This window comes from Jaminaea rosea, assembly GCF_003144245.1.
Source record: "Jaminaea rosea strain MCA 5214 unplaced genomic scaffold BDZ90scaffold_3, whole genome shotgun sequence".
NCBI lineage: Eukaryota > Fungi > Basidiomycota > Exobasidiomycetes > Microstromatales > Jaminaea > Jaminaea rosea.
This window is the reverse complement of record NW_020289977.1, coordinates 713082-730602: the sequence shown is the minus strand read 5'-3', so window position 1 is coordinate 730602 and position 17521 is coordinate 713082. Positions and strand designations below refer to the sequence as shown.

General features: G+C 59.4%; 3 protein-coding genes across 3 annotated transcripts; 2 read left to right on the top strand and 1 right to left on the bottom strand.

Annotated features, from left to right (window-relative positions):
* Positions 1-2665: 2665 nt before the first annotated feature.
* On the top strand, positions 2666-5893 carry BDZ90DRAFT_230974 (hypothetical protein). Its single transcript, XM_025505672.1, has one exon. It carries the CDS (start codon positions 3125-3127, stop codon positions 5528-5530), a length of 2406 nt encoding a protein of 801 aa, XP_025363588.1. The 5' UTR covers positions 2666-3124; the 3' UTR covers positions 5531-5893.
* A 78-nt stretch (positions 5894-5971) lies between these two features.
* BDZ90DRAFT_135724 (hypothetical protein) lies at positions 5972-10987 on the top strand. Its single transcript, XM_025503421.1, has one exon. It carries the CDS (start codon positions 6096-6098, stop codon positions 10869-10871), a length of 4776 nt encoding a protein of 1591 aa, XP_025363587.1. The 5' UTR covers positions 5972-6095; the 3' UTR covers positions 10872-10987.
* Positions 10853-17258, bottom strand: BDZ90DRAFT_230972 (hypothetical protein). Its single transcript, XM_025505671.1, has 2 exons — positions 16732-17258; positions 10853-16665 (listed from the first exon to the last, which is right to left on the bottom strand). The coding sequence occupies exons 1-2, from the start codon at positions 17162-17164 to the stop codon at positions 11105-11107; spliced, it is 5994 nt and encodes a 1997-aa protein (XP_025363586.1). The 5' UTR covers positions 17165-17258; the 3' UTR covers positions 10853-11104.
* Between the last annotated feature and the right edge of the window lie 263 nt (positions 17259-17521).

The window sequence follows — 17521 nt, the reverse complement described above, 5'->3', positions numbered from 1 at the left end:
CGGATGCGGCTGGCGAGCATCTAGACCGACTAGCTTTCATGAACAAGGAGATGATCGAGGCTACACGCCAGTGGGGAAGCGTCTTAATCATGGACTGCACCTACTGCATCAATCGCTACCATATGCCGCTGCTAGAAGTCGTCGGGCAAGCGTCCACAGGCCAGACCTTCATTGCAGGCTATGCCCTTATCGCCCAGGAGACGCAATCCTATTTCGAATGGGCTCTAAGCGCTCTGGCTGATCTAGGCGGCTGGTCAGCCCCAAAAGTCGTCCTTACCGACCGTTGCATCGCTCAGATCAACGCTATCAAGGCCGTTTGGCCGTCCACAGCCGTTTCCCTTTGCCGCTGGCATGTAGGAAGAGCTATCGATGCTCGTATTAAGCTAGAGTTTGTTGGGTGCGATTACGGGGCCTTCAAAGACGCTTGGGGGGAGGTATATGACGCTCCCACTTATGACGCAGCTCGTAGCGCTTGGAGACGGCTGGACGAGACATATGGAGGTGCTAGAGCTGGACCAGCCGCTCAGGTGCTAGCCTATCTACGGCAAACTTGGTGGCCTTGGCACCATCAGTTCTTACTATGTTATGTGGACCAACATCGTCACCTTGGGGCGCACACAACCAACAGGGCCGAGAGTACGCATGCTGCGCTTAAGCGGTCGCTTCTCTCTCGCCAATCGGACGTGCGTAGCCTACTAGCTCGCCTAGCCTTCCACTGCCGTAAGCTGCAGACGGCTTATCGTCTCAGTCTCGAGAACAATGCGTTATATGTTCCCACCCAACACTCTCAAACACCCATCTTCCAGGCAGTCGTACGAGTCGTCTCCGACCATGCTTTGGAGCTTTGCCGAAGGGAGTGGAAGACGACTACTCTACCAACCGTCAAGGTCGATAAGGCCTGTTGCTGCAACTTCTACCGTACCCTGGGCATCCCTTGCCGTCACAGGCTCAAGGCGCTCTCTCGAGAGACGGGCAGGCTGCTCCCCAGCGACTTCCACCCCCATTGGCAGCTGCTACCAAGCTGGATATCCATAGGCGGCGAGGACGACGACTTCTTGCCGCAGCGCCCGTCCCTACCGCTTCTTCCGGCCGTACCAGGCCCAAGGGCGCTCACGCCTCCTCCCCTGGGCCCAAGGACGGCTGCTTCAGCTCCTCCGCCGCTACCGCAGTCGCAGGAAGCTCCGTTACGGCCCGAGACGGCTTCTCCCCCTCCCCTTGCGCCTAGAGCGCCGCTACAAGGCCCACAAGGCTCAGTAGCGTCTATGCTACCTCCAAGATCACGCCCAGCTCGAGCTCAGGCGCCCAGACCAAGCGGTGGCCGCAGCTCAAGGGTCGCTAGTTCCTTCGAGAGGATGGAGAGCACGGCAGCCGCAACCAATCGTCTCGTAATCGGCCGAGCAAGGCCTACATGTGCTCTTTGCCGCAAGATGGGCCATAACAGGCGTAGCTGCCCCGATCGAGAGCTTCTCGAGCGCTTGGGACCATCTAGTCGCTCTCGCAACGCTCTCCAGCCTAGCTCGCAGTCGTCTACGGCTCCTCCTTATCTACAGACGCAAGATACCGACCTAGGCGAGCTGGAAATCCTTCCTCCGCCGCCTCCTTCCCTCTCCCAGCTGTCCCAACCACCGCTACATGACCTTGCTCTCTTGCAGCAACACCTTTTAACGCCTGCGCCCCCCCCCTCGCAAAGGGGACCTTTCGACCGATTCTTCTACGCCCCGACAAGCTTGCCGCAGTCGTCCCCAGCCACGTGGAGACCCCTATAGGATCGCTAAGCTTTGGTTTTGAATATTATGCATCTTTTACTAGAAGGCGACGATGGAGGCGTTTGCAACACCTAGATTTTGGCTCGATACGGTGTTTTGGTCGCTTTCCGCCCTTTCCGCCCCTTAAAAGTCGGAACGGAGGCTAGATTTGGATGCCCCGTAACCATTTGGATGCCCCGTATCGTAACTGGTTTCCCCTAGCTGCAGGCTGGACGCCCGTATACGCTGCCGAGCTTCCCACATCTTCAACTGAAGTCGTACGTTGGCGCTCCACGTCTCGCAGTCAATCTTCCCATGAGTAAGCGCGCGTCGAAAAGGCTATGAGGAGCGAGGTTGGGACTAAGGGACGCGGAGCTACTTTGTTCTCGCTACCGGCATGGATCGTCGGTGTGTCGTCTTTGGACCTTGTCCTGGTCGGCCAAGAGTCGACACCGCGGGTGGCGTTGCATCGGGGTCGTCGGACTATGTGTGTGCTGCTCTCTGCTTCTTTGCCGCTCGCTGTGCCGCTCTGGCCGCTGCATTACGTGGTACATTAGCGTGACCATGATGCCATCACCGCAGACTTGCGAGACCTTGTGTGAGAAAGGGCCATTGCTTTCCGCTACTCAGAGCTACAGTCACAAGGTGGCAGAGGGGCGGCCACTATAGGGTACCCCCATTTCAGCACCATGGATGATGCTGGCAGCGATGCGTGTTTGCTGAGCTGCGAGCGATGGTGTGCTTATGACGAGGAGCTCCTGCGCCGACAGGAGCGAGGGGCAGGGACCTGCCTGCCACTGCCACGCCCACTGTCACAGCCACTCTCCGCTCAGGCTCACTCAACTCACGCCCGCGCCGCCCACGATGACACCACCGCACCCGCGTGCGCTCCCTCTGCGTCTCCGTCCGTTGCCCCCCCTCTTTGTGAGCCACGGCGTGCAGCACCCGGCGCTGCAGCTAGAGAAGCCAGGAAGCTACTCCCGCCCAACCCGTCGACCCACCCACCCAGGGTCCTACCAACTTTCCTGAGTCACATCAGGCCCATGGCCCGCCCGGTTCCACGAAGACAGCGATAGCCCGTCGACAATGTCCACCTCCTCCTCTTCTTTTCACCTTGTCTTCGACACCACACTCCATTCGTCACCACCACCACCAAGCGCACCCCTCCGCCAAATCCTTTGCGCCCTTTGACTACTCGCACCTACCGTTCCGCCCTTCGCCATCCTCCGATAGACATATCGCACGCCAGACCACTCCCTTCTACACTCCAGCCAACCCCGCATCGACTGCTCTTACCACCCTGTATGCCTCACCGACACGCCAACACACTCGCATCCTCCTCATAGCATCGGCTTCCCCTCTCCGCGCTCCTGCTCGCCATGATCGAGGGCGTTGCCAGGCGCACCTACGGGCTAGCGACTCGCACAACGCAGCACCGCAACGACTCGCCCGCTGTCACACCAGCAGAAGAGTTTGAGTCGTGGCTTCCAGATGAAGTCTGCGTAGCTTGCGGTGCTCAAGCTCCTTCTCGTCAACTCTACTGCTCAGCAGAGTGCAAAGAGTCGGAAGAATCAAAGCAAACCCAGCCTCCTATGTCCTCTTCATCCACCACCACGTCGTCGTCCGCCATCGGTTCGCCCAGGGACACCAACCATGATCCCTTGTCTCCGCGCAGCCGCCCGAGCATGGCCAACCTCACATCACCTTCAACTTCAGCCAAGCTGGATGGACCCACCGACCTCCGCTACCACTACCCGCAGTCATCACCACTTCTTCTCGCCCAACGCAAGGCGTCATCGGCGGCTGCCTTTGACAAGGCGCTCCTCGCTCACCGACTACGCCAAGCGCAAGGCGGCAACTCGAGCAGTGACGACCAAGCCGATGCTGGCATGCGTCGTAGAGGCTCCTCTCGCAGCTCGAGCGCTTCGTCAATTGCATCGTCATCGGCCCTCTTGACGGATCCAAGCACTCCTTCGCCAGCATTGGGCTCTGCAGCCGTACGCAAGCACCGATCTGCAAAGGCTCGCTCGTCGGATCTCAGCACCGAAAGCAGCGAGGACGATGACGCGGATCTCAATGCAAGCGACTTCCAGCTGCCGCCATCGGTCACACCCGCTCTCAACACCGCCGCCGTGATGATGAACCGACCAAACCACGAAGAGCAGCAACAGCAGCAGCATCGCCAGCAGCCCGCTTCTCTGGCCTGGGAACGTGGATATGCTTCACCACCTCATCAAATGCAGCATCGCACCGCATCGGCTTCTCACCACCAGCAGCACGGACCGCCAATCTCTTCGCGCAACAAGGTGGCATCCATGTCGTTTGCTCGTCGTCCTAGCAGCACGAACCTCCCTGCACCTGTTCTCTATTCGCCCGCACTTTCGGCCAAAGCGTCAAGGGTCAGTCCCCTCCTGCAAAGCGACAAGGCTCGAGCCATCGCCTCTGGTACGGCCAAGCCAGATGTGGCGCGAACATCAACCGCACGAAGATCATTCAAGAAACACGCGAAGATGCTCTCAATCGCCGGAGCGAACCCTGCGGACGCTAATCTTTCTCGATTGTCAGGTGACGACGAGACAATGACCCTTTGCAGAGGTCAGAGCGCAAGGCTCGCATCTTGCCCTCAACAAGAGGTCCGAGCGTCGCAGCCGGCCCCCTCTTCTTCTTTGTCCCTCGGTGGCAGCACCAGCCTTGGCGGCGGCGCAGCTAGGCTTGTCCCTGGCTCAGGCACTATGACCTCTGGCGTCATGAACCGATCAAGCTCAGACCCAGTCCCTTCTCGCCGACCGTCCTCCGACGCTGTATCCCCCGCAACAATGCAGCACGAAGAAGGATCTCAAGACGGCTCATCGGCGGGTACAAAGACGCTGGCCGCCTCTCGCAACTCTCAATTGGCTTCTCTTCGATCACCAACACCATCCGAGCTCTGCGGTAGGCCAGGCTGCGCGGGAGCGTTCAGCAACCGTCCGCTAGAGTCCTCCTCAGCATCATCAGCATCACCCTCCGTGGCTCCCACGGCACACCGAAAGCCATCGCTTTCGTCTTCCTTCACCGACCGCTCACATCTTAAGATCATCGCTCCATCAGGCTCTCCTCGCAGTCTCAACAGCAGGCGTCACCGACATACGCACAGCGCACAGGCTGGTCTCAGCATTCACGATCACTTCAGCGCCATGAGGTCTACTCTCCTCATGACGCCCGCCAGAACCCCGCGAGAGCTGCCCATTGCCTCTCCTCGACCCGCCGCTGCCGTCGCTTCCATCGCTCCCTCTGGCATGGTCTCTCCCTCTGCTGGCGCAAGCCACGCCGGTGGTCGAGGCAGGTCCAAAGTGCGGGACAGCCGTTCAATCTCCCGTCGTAGCCGCAGCCCTCCTCGCGCAGCAGCACGCGGTCGATCACAGGCCCTCGCTGCGGAAGAACGGGAGCGCAAACAGCCACGCCCAACCTCGCCGCCCATCGAAGCCATCAAGCCTAGGTCGCAGCCCATTGCCATCGGTAGGAGACCGAGCGGTCAGGCCGCCACGCTGAACAAGGGCTCCGTATCCTCTTCTGCGGCGACTTCGAGCTCTGCTTCTGCCGCGCACGACGCCGATGTCAGCACCGAGGATGTGAGCCAGGGACGTGGGCGCGGCCGATCTCCGACTATCGAGCGACAGAAGCGTAACTCCGGCACGAAAGCGCCGCTAAACGACCTCTCGCATCTTCAGCCGGCCTTCAAGCGTTCGGCAAACGATGAGAGCGGCGACCCTGGCTTTGACGACATCGAGCTCGAGCTCGGAGCCTGAACGGCGCCAGCGGCGCAAGCCCTGATGTCTTGCACGGCGCCACCAAGTACGCTTTCACCTCTTATCCTCACCTTCGCCTCTCATCACAATCATCTCCACTTCGGTCCCCTTCCTTCATTCCAAGCGTCATCCCACTTCACTCCAGCATTGCCCCCCCTTTCTGCCTCTGCTCCGCTCTGTCCTCATGTCTCGCCCATTGCTCTTCTCATCTCACTCTCACATGAAAGACCCCACCAACCAAAAGGATTCATTTCTCTCAAAGACGCGGCCACATCATCACCACCACGACTCATCATCATCATCTCTCAAAAAGTACACACGCACACATTGCTTTAATCACAATCATATGAAAGAAGTCCGTGTGACCTTGGAGTGTTGTCGACTGATTGCTGGCCGAGGCTGACCGGATCAACAGGGAGCAGAGAGAGAGGAGGCGCGCACAAGCCATCCATCTCGTCCACGTCTGCGAGTGGAGACGGATCACGGGCGGAGCTTTGCTTTGATTGCCTTTCCTCCCCACTACAAAGCAATCCTTTCGCTCTCGAGGGACCGACGAGGTCCAGAGATGCAGCAGACTTTACCAACTGCAACTCTGCTCCTCTCACACACAGCACATCCCCGTTCCTCTTCCAGCATTCATGATGTTGCCCCATCCTCCTCCTCCTCCTCCTCTTCCTCCTGGTCGTCGTCATCATCCGTCTCCCACTGTCTTTCCCCGGACGGCCGCCGGCTGGTTCTCGCTCGCAGTAGCGCCTGCAGCATTGTCCTTCTCAATGGAAGATACGAGCCCTACCATCACCTCGACTTCTGGTCCGGCTTCCCTAGTGTGACTCCTGAGGAGCGAAAGGCTCACAGGAATGTGACTGCTTTGCGTGTTCGAGGGACGACGGCAGGGGAAGCAGCTGGTAGTGACGGTACAGAACAGGCTCTGATACTGGCTGCTCTGGGAACACGACTGGTCATCTGGTCCTCAGCGTCCATTGCGTCCAATTCGCCAAAGAGCTGGCGCATCCACTCAACGCTCAGCCTCTCAGACAGCATACATTCACTCGACTTGCATGCTGACCGGCTCCTCCTCGGGGTCGGGAATGAAGTGCAGATCTGGAGCATGGGTGACTCTGGAGGTCACTTCTGGCGAAAAGTCTGGAGCAAGAGAGGACCCGGCTCGATGGGACACGTCGAGTTCAATGCGACCGGCAGCAGCTTTGCAGCTGCGGCCTGTGGTGATCGACGGATTGCTGTTTGGCACCTGGGTAGAAGAAAAGGGTCTGAGCCGGTCAAGGGGTGTATGCTAGCGCATGCGATGGAGGTCAAGGGATTCAGGTGGAGAGGGATGCCTGCGGCGACGAGCCAATCCGACGCACTCGTGTCCCTCGCCGAGGATCGTGTTGCGCGGATCTGGGCGCCCGTCATCGATCAGCCATCCAAGTTGAGGCTGTCTGCTTCGATTGATCCATTCTCCCTTGGCGGGTTCAATGCTGCAAATTCCTCGTCGGTGTCATCACGGCCCCTGGAACAGCCCGTCTTCTACCTCGATGCGGCGGTGACCACCTCAGTCCTCACTTCAAATATCGCCCTGCTACAGCGAGACCTTCAGCTAGCAGAAACCGACACGACCACCTCACAATCCCACAGCCCCGACCTCGACAAGAAGTGCACCCGTCTGAAACGCCTTCAGCACCTCCTTGAAGACACACCAGACATGTTCCTACGGCTCAATTCGGACGGCTCTCTCGTCATACGCGCGGTGGCCCATGTGGACCGTCGACCACCCACACTCTTGCAGGCATTCACCGTGCTCAAAATCTTCCCCTCTCCTGCAGCTCTGCCCTCCCTGAAGTGCGAGCTGGTACAATGTGAGCTTCTCCCGATGGCAACGCAGCTTGGCCAGTCCCACGAGGCGCCGCTGGCTGTTCTTCACCTGCAGAGCGAGAAGGCTGGGGCGCTGAGCATCGATGTCAACCCGGCACTGTTGTTTGACGGGATGGAGCGCGGCTTGGCGACGAAGGAGGGTAGTCAGGTGCAGGGGCATGGTAGCGAGATTGTTGCGCTGCTGGGCACAGAAGAGAAGGAGACGGTAGTGACAGTGGATGAAGAGGGGCTCGCGGTTGAGTGGAGAGTCGGGCGACGGCCGTACGTTACTCTGGATGGGAAAAGGGAGGCGAGATGGACGCTGCAAGGAAGAAAACATCGCCTCGCCCCCGCGTCGACCATGGCGAAAGGCAAAGTGATCGCTGCCATGAGCGACAATGTGCTCTCATGGCAGTCGTCACGCCTTGTACTCTGCTCCGCGGCCGGTCCCAAGGAGCTGCAAGGCCTTCAGGCGGAGGAAGGCGTCATTCACGGTGGCCTCGACTCCTCCTTCGCATGGGTGATAACAGACAAGGGCCGCTCGCTCAGCTGGCGCCTCAATCCGGCAGACGCGTCCGAAATCGACACGCCCGTCATTTGCCAACTCGTCGACGAGAGCCTCAGCTGTGTCTTTGCGCCGTCGTCGACTTCTTCTTCAGCCACGCAAGTTAGCACCATCTCGTCGAAGGGCAGCCTGAGATTGTGGCAGCAGTCTGACCCGCCATCCTGGACGTGTAAGCGCGTCGTCGAGACTGGACTACAAGATGTGAATATTGGCGCCGTTTCGCAAAGAGGAATGGTCGCCCTGGCTGCAAGTACTCTGGAGTCGACCACAGGTCTAAGCTCAAGTCAAGCGCCAGCACATCAGCACCACCTTGAGATCTGGGACGCAGTTGCCTCAGAATTCTCCTCTTCACGCCAGCTCTCCCTGAATCGCGGTCCAGAGGCAATAGTGATGATGGAGTGGCTAGACAGCTCGGAAGCAGCCGGCGGCGCAGAAGTCCTCGCTGTCGCGACTTCAACAGGCCGGATCGACATCTTTGCCAAGTGTCGTCCCTCAATGCTCGGCGCATACGGTGACAGCGGCTCACAGTGGCGAATCTTTGCGACTTTCGATATCGCCTACCTCTCCAGCGAGCAAATTACCGGCATCAAGTGGGCCTCGCACGCTGGAGCACTCCTCATTGCGTGCGGTCAGTCGCTTCACCTCGTGGGGCCCCTCATCACCAGCGACACCGGCAATGGTGCGGTTTCCCACCTCCTGGAGAGCGTAGCACAAGAACAAAATGCCCTCCCCTCCTACCATCCCACCGTGCTGCTGCAATGCATGCTCTGGGGCAAGTTCGATGCGGCCAAGCGCGTTGTAAGTGATCTAGCGCGGGCGGTCCGACATATTGAGGCTGTTGAGGATCTTTCCTTGAGGGAGGATGTGCATGATCTGACCGTCGAGGAGATCCTCGAGTCGCACCTCGAGGATGCCGAAGGGAAGTATCAGAGGCACAACGGGTCCGCTCATCGATCTTTGTTTGATGATGAACAAGCTGGCTCGACTTCGCCCGCGAACGGCGCATTCCATCGCGAAGTCGTCTCTGATCTCAATGAGAAGCTGGCCAAGTTGGGACGCCTGCCGGACATGACCATCGCAGAGGTCGATCAGCTCATCTTGGCCAACAAATGCCTGCTAGAGGTGACGGAGCAGGGGAGGGCGCTGGACGATAATGGGCTGCGCTTCCTCGTGTCTTTGCGCATCTTCCTCAACAACACGGCAGGTGCCGCAGGGCTCTCAACGGTGAACAGCGCGACTTCATTCCTGTCACCGAAAACGGCCAATGGCTCCACAGCTTCCGCCGCAACGACTGATCCCTTCGATCTGCCCCGTCTCCGCCACCGGGATTTCGTCTACGCGCTCCACTCGACCTGTCAAGAGCCCCTCCTTGCTCACGTCTCCTCCGCCTACTCCTCGAAACTCCCCTGGCACGTAGCGCGCAGCACCGGTCTGTTCCTCTGGCTCACCTCCGCGCACGCCATATCCCCTCTCGCCGAACAAGTAGCAAGGGACACATTCATGTCCAGTCCCGATCGGGATCCCATTCCGTGCTCTCTCTTCTACTACGCACTCGGCAAGCATAAGCTCGTTTTGAACCTGTGGAGGCAGGCAGCCTGGCATCCGGAGCAGAAGAAGATGCTACGATTCCTCGCCAACGATTTCAGCGAGGAGAGGTGGAAGAGTGCTGCGCTCAAAAACGCCTATGCGCTTCTCAGCCAGAGGCGCTTCGTCTTTGCGGCTTCCTTCTTCTTGCTCGCAGACAGTCTGGGGGACGCGGTGAACGTCTGTGTACGTAATCTCGGCGACGTACATTTAGCTCTTGCGCTCTGTCGGGTGAAGGAGCAGGGTAGCTTCGATGGGCCGGTGATGAGCAGGCTGCTGAGGACAAGATTGCTGCCCTTGGTCTTTGAGAGAGGCTACAGGTGGCTGGGCCATTGGGTTTTCTGGACATTGAAGGCTAGAGATCTGGCGACTCGCGTGCTCGTCAGCCCGCTGAGCGAGCTGAGGGAGGATCCGCGAGTCGTCGCACTACTCAATACCGTCGATACGGGCAGCAGCCTCTCCAAATTCTCCTTCTCCGCATCGTCAACGCCGCCACGACAGGAGGACGTCTCCCTTGCCATCTTCTTTGCCGACATGAAACGCAAGACGGTCCTCACCGCCAAGGGATCGCGAGAGGTGTCGCCGGCAAAGGAATGGGGATTTGTGCTTCACATGAATCGGACACTCAGAGCCATGGGCTGCCACATTATTGGCCTCGCGTTGCTTGCTGGTTGGGATTTCGATGCGCCCATGCTCCCGCAGCCGCCAGTAGAGGCGACGAGCGGCGTTGGTGCAGATGAGCCAATCTCGCCCGCGAGGCCAACATCAGCCGCAGCCAGCGCTTCTGCCGTCCGCACCGACGCAAATGATCTCTTCGCCGCACTCTCCGAGCGGCCAGTGTCACCACCGCCTCCCCCAGCGGGCAGTCGTGGGCACAATCTGCTCGAATCGGCTGTGAACCTCACGGAAGAGCCAGAGGCAGCCGAGTCGCTTGCTTCCACGTCGCAGCCGGTCAAGGGCACCTCAGACTACTCGAGGAGACGGAGCTCCCGTGCGGACCAGGTCACTTCGCCTACCTCGCCCACATCCCCAACCAGGGAGAGAACTCGTCCCCCGCTCTCGCCGCAGCATCGTCGTCGTTCTAGCCTGCTGATGGTGCAGCGTAGGCGAAGAAGTATGGTCAACGATGCGGATATTGAAGGCAGCAGCGAGGCTGACAAGAGCACAATTGCGGTTCCCGAGGAGAGCAGTGACGGGCAGGTCCAGACTCAGAGCGTCAATGAAGCGGAGAACGGTCAGGAGGAGAAGAAGAAGAAGGGCCAAGGCCTCCTCATGAAAGCCTCCTCAAATGCCGCTTCGCAGGGCGCTCAGGACTTTGACTTCTCCAATTTTGGCTTCTGAGCGGCGAACGAAGACAATATGGATGCATGATAATGTCACCGGACCTAGAAGCGGATTGCATGGATGTGAGAGTGATGTTACATTAAAAGATGACTGAGTATGGAGAGATTGATGAGAGAGAGTCCGCGTCGAGGAGAAAAGGACAAGCAGAAGAGGAGAGCTACACCTCATGTCGAGCATCGCCTGATGAGACGATGATAACATCGAAGGACCCACATTATTACACCAGTGTCTTAAGACGTCGGCGTCTTCGCGCGCGACCCTGAAGCGCTACTCCTAGCCCCTTCACTGGTCTCACGCCGCATGACCGCTCCGGCCGACTTTCTTCCGCTCGTAGGCGTGGGCGATCTTGCGGCAGTTGCGGCTCGATGATCAGCCGGTGTCGATTGCTCCTCCTTGCGGAAAAAGAGAGGCAAAATATCTTCCCCGGCTACCATGCCGCTACTGGTGCTTTCTGATGCAGGCAGGGCGCTTGCTGCTCCTTCACGACGAGCAGTCTTGGTGGGAGACGAGTCGAAGAAGGCCGAAGTTGATGCTGCTAGCCCGTCTGCGCGCGAGACTGAAGGCGGAGAGCGCATAGCGCTGGTCGAGCTCGAAGAGGGGAATCTTCCTCTGCGCCATGATGAGGGAGGGCCGGGCGAGCCCGGCGTGGCCGCTACGGAAGGAGAAGCCCCTTGAGCAGGTGCCTTGAGCTGGAAAGCGTGCAGTTCCCCATCTCTTCCTGCTCGGCTCGTGCTTCCCCGCCGCTCATGCTGCACCGAGAAGGGAATCAATGGTGAGGTGGATGCTCCGTCCTTTTTGCGGAGCAAGGTCGGGGAGACGCGCTCCACGTCCACTGCGAGAGGTAAAGGCGGTACTGGAGGCGCAGTAGGGCTGCCTCCACCGCGTTCTGCTGCGACCTGTGCCTGCTTTGAAGTCGGACTGCCGCCTTGCAGCGATACAGTCCTCTGCCTGTGCTTGCCGGTAGGCGTGCGTGGCGACATTCCAAAGTACTCTTGTGGCGAACCGTCTAGGTTGAAAAGAATGGGGGAGGAGATCCCGCCCGACGCGGTAGTTGCCGTTGACGCCGTGCGTCTGCCTTTCATCGCGGAAGTGACAGAGGTGGCCGACGAGCTCGAGGGGACTCGGCTGTGCTCCTTTACGGAGGCAGACGAAATCCACGGCATGGCAGATCCACCAGCGCCATCTGCTGCAGCGAAGCGCGATAGAGACGACGAAGACGGCAGCGAAGATGGCGCGCCCTGTGTCATCCCCTCGCCGTCTGTGCCACTACCGATACCAGGCACGGATAATCCGTAGTGCTGAATAAGGTATCGCGTCAACTCCTGCCATCCACCGCCAATGCGCACCATGATCGTCCTGGAGCGCAAAATGCGGCAGAAGCAGAGCTTGGGGTCAGGGTGACCAACCCAGTAGCGCCCACTGTCGTCCTTCCATTCTTCGCGGCGCCCAGTCGTAGAGTCCGTCGATGAGGAGACGGACCTGGTGCCGACGATTCCAACCCCGTTGTTGCTGAGGCGTGGTCGTCCGCCGGGCACTTGCGATGCATGAACCATGCTGACGGGCATGGGCATGCGGTTCACTACCTTGGCCACCGCGATGTCGAGGCGACTCTTCGGGTTGGCTTTGTAGCGATTGGGGCGGGAGGATGACGACGAGGCTTCGGCGACTTTGCCCATGTTGGAAGGGGTCGATACCGCCGCCGCTGTGGTGGCCCTCGGCCTGCGCGCTGGCGTCCAAACCTTAGACGCTGAGGAAGGGACACGAATGGCGGAGGGCAAAGGAGGAGCCGATTGCTTCGCTGAGGTTGTTCGTGGGCGGCTCGTCGGAGTCGAGTCGACGGTGCGACTGGTGCCCAGTACTCGAGGCGGCGTTGAGGCTGGGGAACCGGCAATGGCGGGGAGCCGTTGGCGGGCGACTGATCGAGACAGAGGCGTGACTTGACCGGCAGAGGAGCGACGCCCTTCAATTGCCACAGGGGGGCGCTGCGGCGTCGACGGCGCGCGTAGCCGTGGAAGATTCGAGTCGATGGCCGAGGCCTGCGCTGTGAGGCTCGTCGTCCGTAGCCTGCTTGAGACGTGAGCGCGCTCTCCAAAGCGGCCCGCTGTGGACGACCTTGGCCGCGGGATCTTGGTTGGAGTAGCCAGCACCGACGAGGAGTCGTCTTCGTTGTCGCCGCCAATTTGAGGCAGTCGCAGAGTGCCCAGCAGCGGCGTATTGATTGTCGACAGGCTGCAATCTGAGGTGGTGCGAGACATTGCGCTGAGACTGCGGTCTGGATCCGGGTTGAGGACGTCGCGAGCCATCTCTGCCATGTCGACGTAGGACTTACGCAGCTGCTCTAATCGATCTCGCACTCGGACATCCTGCGCTACAGGCTTGGCTAACGAGTCTGCCGCTTCCATCAGTGGGTCAAGGGAACTAAGCTGTGTCTGCACCGTTTGGGAAGCGTCTTGAGCCGGCGTTAGAGCTCTCGTAGAGCGGCGAGAGGATGGGCGACTCCCAGACATAGGCGATGGTGCAAAGCGGTCAAGGCCTTGCCCCTCGGCGTCATCGAGCAGAGTGAGAAATTCTCCGAGCGCCGTCTCCATAGTGACGAAAGCCGTATTGAAATCTGCCAATTGCTTGTAACGTCGAAGTCTCGTGGCCCGAGTTTGTGCTTGATCCACGAGGGAGGCGATGCCGCGCTCGGTAGGGTGACCTACTCGGAGCTCACCAAGTTCCTTGAGGAGGCTGGCCGTCGCCTCGCCCACCCTCTCAGCGTCAGCTGCGCTCGGCAGATCGAGCAGCATCTCGCTTTGCTTCTTGCCGTGCTCAGGTATAACTTGCACCTCGACCTCTCCTGGCTGAAGGACGCGCTTGAGGTACTCACTGCGGCGCCGAAGATCGTCGGGCAGCGGAACAGTGGGCGTGAGAGGCGACGCAGGCAACGAGCGCGCACTGCCAAGACTGTCCAAACGGCGACGAGGCGTTGCTGTAGAACCAACGGGCGACGATTCGAAGCTGCTTGAGTTGCTGCTGGTGACCGAAGACTCGCCGCCCTCTGCTGCGATGGCATCGTCGAAGCCCTGTAGGAGTCTAGCAATGTCATCGCGCACCTTCTGCCGCGTAGCTTCAGCCTCTTCGCGCATCACGTCGTACTCATCGTCCTCCGGCAGCACATCGAGGTAGTCTGTCAACGCCCGCATCTTGCTGTCAAAGACGTCGCGACGGGCGATGAGGGCGTTCTCAGCGGCTGTACGACGGCTGGAAAGCTCAGAAAGGAAGGCTCTTTGAGGTAGCCGGCGGCTGTTGGCCGAGCCAAGCACCTTTTTAAAGGCTCGGTCTCGACTTCCGATGTGCGAGTAGCAAGACTCAGCCGCTTGACGCGCTTGCTCGAGGGCCTTGTACACCTTCTCTGGCGCGACAGCCGCCCTAGCGGCGAGGTCCTCAGCGTCAGCCTTAGCTTGTCTTTGCCTTGCTTCAGCGGCGGCCTTGAGGCGGGCGTCTTCCTCAGCAGCCTCGACACGAGCCTTTTCCTCATCAGCCCTGCGACGAGCCTCTTCGTCAGCTCTGCGCCTTTCCTCCTCCTCCCTCCTTTCTCGGTCCGCGTTCGCACGGGCCTGCTCATCCTCAATCTTGGCGCGCTCCTCCATCTCTCGCGCTCTAGCCTCAGCCTCCGCCTCAGCTTGAGCCTCGGCCTCTCTAGCTTCTGCGGCAGCTTTGGTAGCAGCAAGTGCTGCCGCTTCTGCTTTTGCTTTGACTTCCGCTAATGCAGCCTCTTGCTCAGCTCTGGCCCGGGCTTCTGCCTCAATGATCGCCTGGCGCTTCCGCTCCTCCTCCTCCTGCTGCTCTTTGCAAAGGCGATTGCGCTCGCGAGCGTCGTTCATCAGTCGCCAAATCTCGTCTTGAAGTTGATCGAGACGAAGGCACCACGCGTGACTGACATCACGCACTGCGCCATCTGGGGATGTGAGAGGTGGCGACGCAGGCGTGTGCAGAGCATTAGGGTTTCCGACGAGCTGAAGACCGGCCTGCTGGCCGGCTTTGAAGCGAACAATGTCCTCAGCTAGTGGTGAAAGGCGCTTTGCCAGAGTATCGAGGTCGGACTCGGCAAGCTCGCCTACGCTGGCGGCGATGCGTAGATCAGCGCCTTGCTTATCCAGCTCATTGAAGCGTTGTTGCTGCTTCAATACTGACTTGCGCTGATCGAAGAGAGCTTGTGCCCATCGCAAAAGTGACCTGACATCCTCGAGGTTCTTGATCTCGTCTGCATGGCGTGATGTGAGGGTAGCATCATTCTGTGCGGTAGATGCAATGAGACGATTTTTCTTTACTAGGTCAAGGCAAGCCGTGTACTTCGAGACGTAAGCCTCGACGCCAGCGAGCTCCGAGCCATGACGCGGTGAGCGATGAGCGTCTGCGTTATCTTCTTGCAACTTGGAAATTTCGAAAGTGTGATGGGAGATGTCGTCGAGGAGACCCTCTCTGAGCCGTTGGAGCGCTGGCTGAGCCACATCGTGGGCGTCGGAAAGCTCATGCAGATGGCGTAAAGCATCGCGCAGAGCAGAGGCATCTGCCAGAGCCAACCGAGCATTCTCAGACGCCGTCCGCCAAGCGGATGCTACTTCAGCCGCCTCCTTCTCGCAGACGGCAGGATACATGTCCAGGGACCTGCAGGTAAGGTGAAGCTCGGAGATACTAGCGCACCACGCGTCCGTCTCGGCAATGGTGTCTCCTAATCTTGACTGGAGCTGCGGAATAGTATCTGCCTTCGCCAAGGCTTCCTGAGCGGGGCGGCTTGGTCGTAGCAGCTCTCGTAGCAGCTCGCTCCAATGCTTTTCGTGCTCCTCCGCTGTCCATCCCGCGCGAGCAATCGCAGCGATGTGATGACATTCGTCGCTCGACTTCTGCACCTTCTTTTGCAGCTTTGCTGCCCTCTCGAGCGCTTCGTATGCAGCAAGGAAAGCCTTACTTGCTTCGATGGCTCGTCGAACGTTTGTAGCGGTCTCAACCAGCTGGGTACGAAGAGCAGATTGGATCTTGCCATCGATATCGGCCTGATCTGACCAATGCTCGTGACGAGGGGAGGGCAACGAATGCTTGACGGGACAGAAATGTAAACCCGATGCCGCCTTTTCTGGACTGACCAGGAACTTGATGATGTCCTCGCGATCGCCCAGCTCCAGTAGCTCATGACGAAGCGTATCGCTCTGCTCCTTGATGCTGGCGGCCTCGCTGACAGAGGGCTTCTTGGTCCTAAGATTTTCGATGAGAGCAAGCAGATCTCGGCCAGCTTTGCATAGCGCTGTCGTCTGCCGCAGAAGCTCCTCTGCAGCACGCCACTGAGAGAGCAGCTCCTTGACGAACTGGAGTCGAGAGGTAAGAGAGACGGCGAGGTCTTCGATTCTATCTTGCTCGTCCAGAAAGGCCTCTGGAGCTTGGCACTGCTCAATGACCTCGTCGAGCGCCTCTGAGGATCGCGGTACGATGACGTCGACGAAGTTGGCAATGCGGGAGGCGATCCGCTCGGCGCGCTCTGCAACGTCTGAGAATGTTGCGGCAGGTGATCTCTGAGTAGGCATGCTCCACCGTGCTTGTTGTGAGACGAAGTCATCCACGTCGTCGGCGAGCGGGCGATAGAGAGTGCAGCAATCTCGCCTCGCTGTCTCCCACGCTAGACGGGCGTCAAGGAGGGAAAGACGACGTTCCCTTGAGCTGAGAGCGACCCGCAAGCCTTCGAGGGCGACGAGCGTCTGCAATGCGACCTCGACAATGTCCGTGTCCTCGCGCGACATATTGCGCTGTGAGCACGCTGCGGAGAAGAGGAAAGGGTGAGCTGAATATCAGGCGTGGTCCTAGGACAGCATCGCGGGCTCACCCTTTGCTAGCTTGCGCAGCCTCTCCATGTCTGCTGCATCGAATCTGAGTGTCGTCTCCTCGATACCGTCTCTCTCCTCTATCCAGTTTGCAGCCTCCTCTCTGCGAGCATCCAGTGGTGCCCACTGCTGTTCAATGTCGCCCATCGTCATGGCCTCCCATGATGGTTTGAAGTCGGCAAAGGCATCGATGGTGGATCTAGACTCTAGCAGCTGAAGATGCTCGTCTATGCGTGCCTTCCCCTCGGAGAATCGGCCGAGCTCGAAGGCTTCTTCGCGTGTCAAGGTGTCGTGACTGACCTCGTCGTCGTTGGTAGTGTCATGAGAGGCACCGCAAGATGGGGAAGGAGTAGGATCCTCGAGACTGGCCGAAGCAGCAGAGTCCTGCTCTGAGGACGCCATGCCAGAAGCAGAGGCGGCGACGACTGCAGTCATCTCTTCGTCTTCGCACTTGGTCGAGATACTCTGCTCATGAGGCGTGCGCGCCGTACGCCCTCATAAGAGGAGTCGGATGGGTATCAAAAGGAGCAATGGTGAGGAAGAAAGGAGCTCATCATGTGGCCAGACCGCTGCTGTCCCCTCGCCCTTTGCGCTTTGACCTCCGTGTCCGCTCTGTCCGTCTCGCTCGTCTCGCTCGCTCCACGCGCCGCGCCTGCTAGCCCGTTGCCCCCGCCTACCTCTGCCTACGAGACTGAGCAACCAACACTTCGGCAAGCGGCGAGGCGGCGACACATCATCATCGCGATCGTCCAAACCTGAAGGATCAAGATCAAGCTGTCTGACAGCTCTCAG

What these genes read in the sequence shown, in the direction of transcription:
- BDZ90DRAFT_230974 (XM_025505672.1), top strand. Translation starts at nt 3,125, where the DNA reads ATGATCGAGGGCGTTGCCAGGCGCACCTACGGGCTAGCGACTCGCACA.
- BDZ90DRAFT_135724 (XM_025503421.1), top strand. Translation starts at nt 6,096, where the DNA reads ATGCAGCAGACTTTACCAACTGCAACTCTGCTCCTCTCACACACAGCA.
- BDZ90DRAFT_230972 (XM_025505671.1), bottom strand. Translation starts at nt 17,164, where the DNA reads ATGACTGCAGTCGTCGCCGCCTCTGCTTCTGGCATGGCGTCCTCAGAG. An exon ending in GCTGCGCAAGCTAGCAAAGG is followed by an intron (nt 16,666 to 16,731) that starts GTGAGCCCGCGA and finishes TCTTCTCCGCAG; the next exon opens with CGTGCTCACAGCGCAATATG.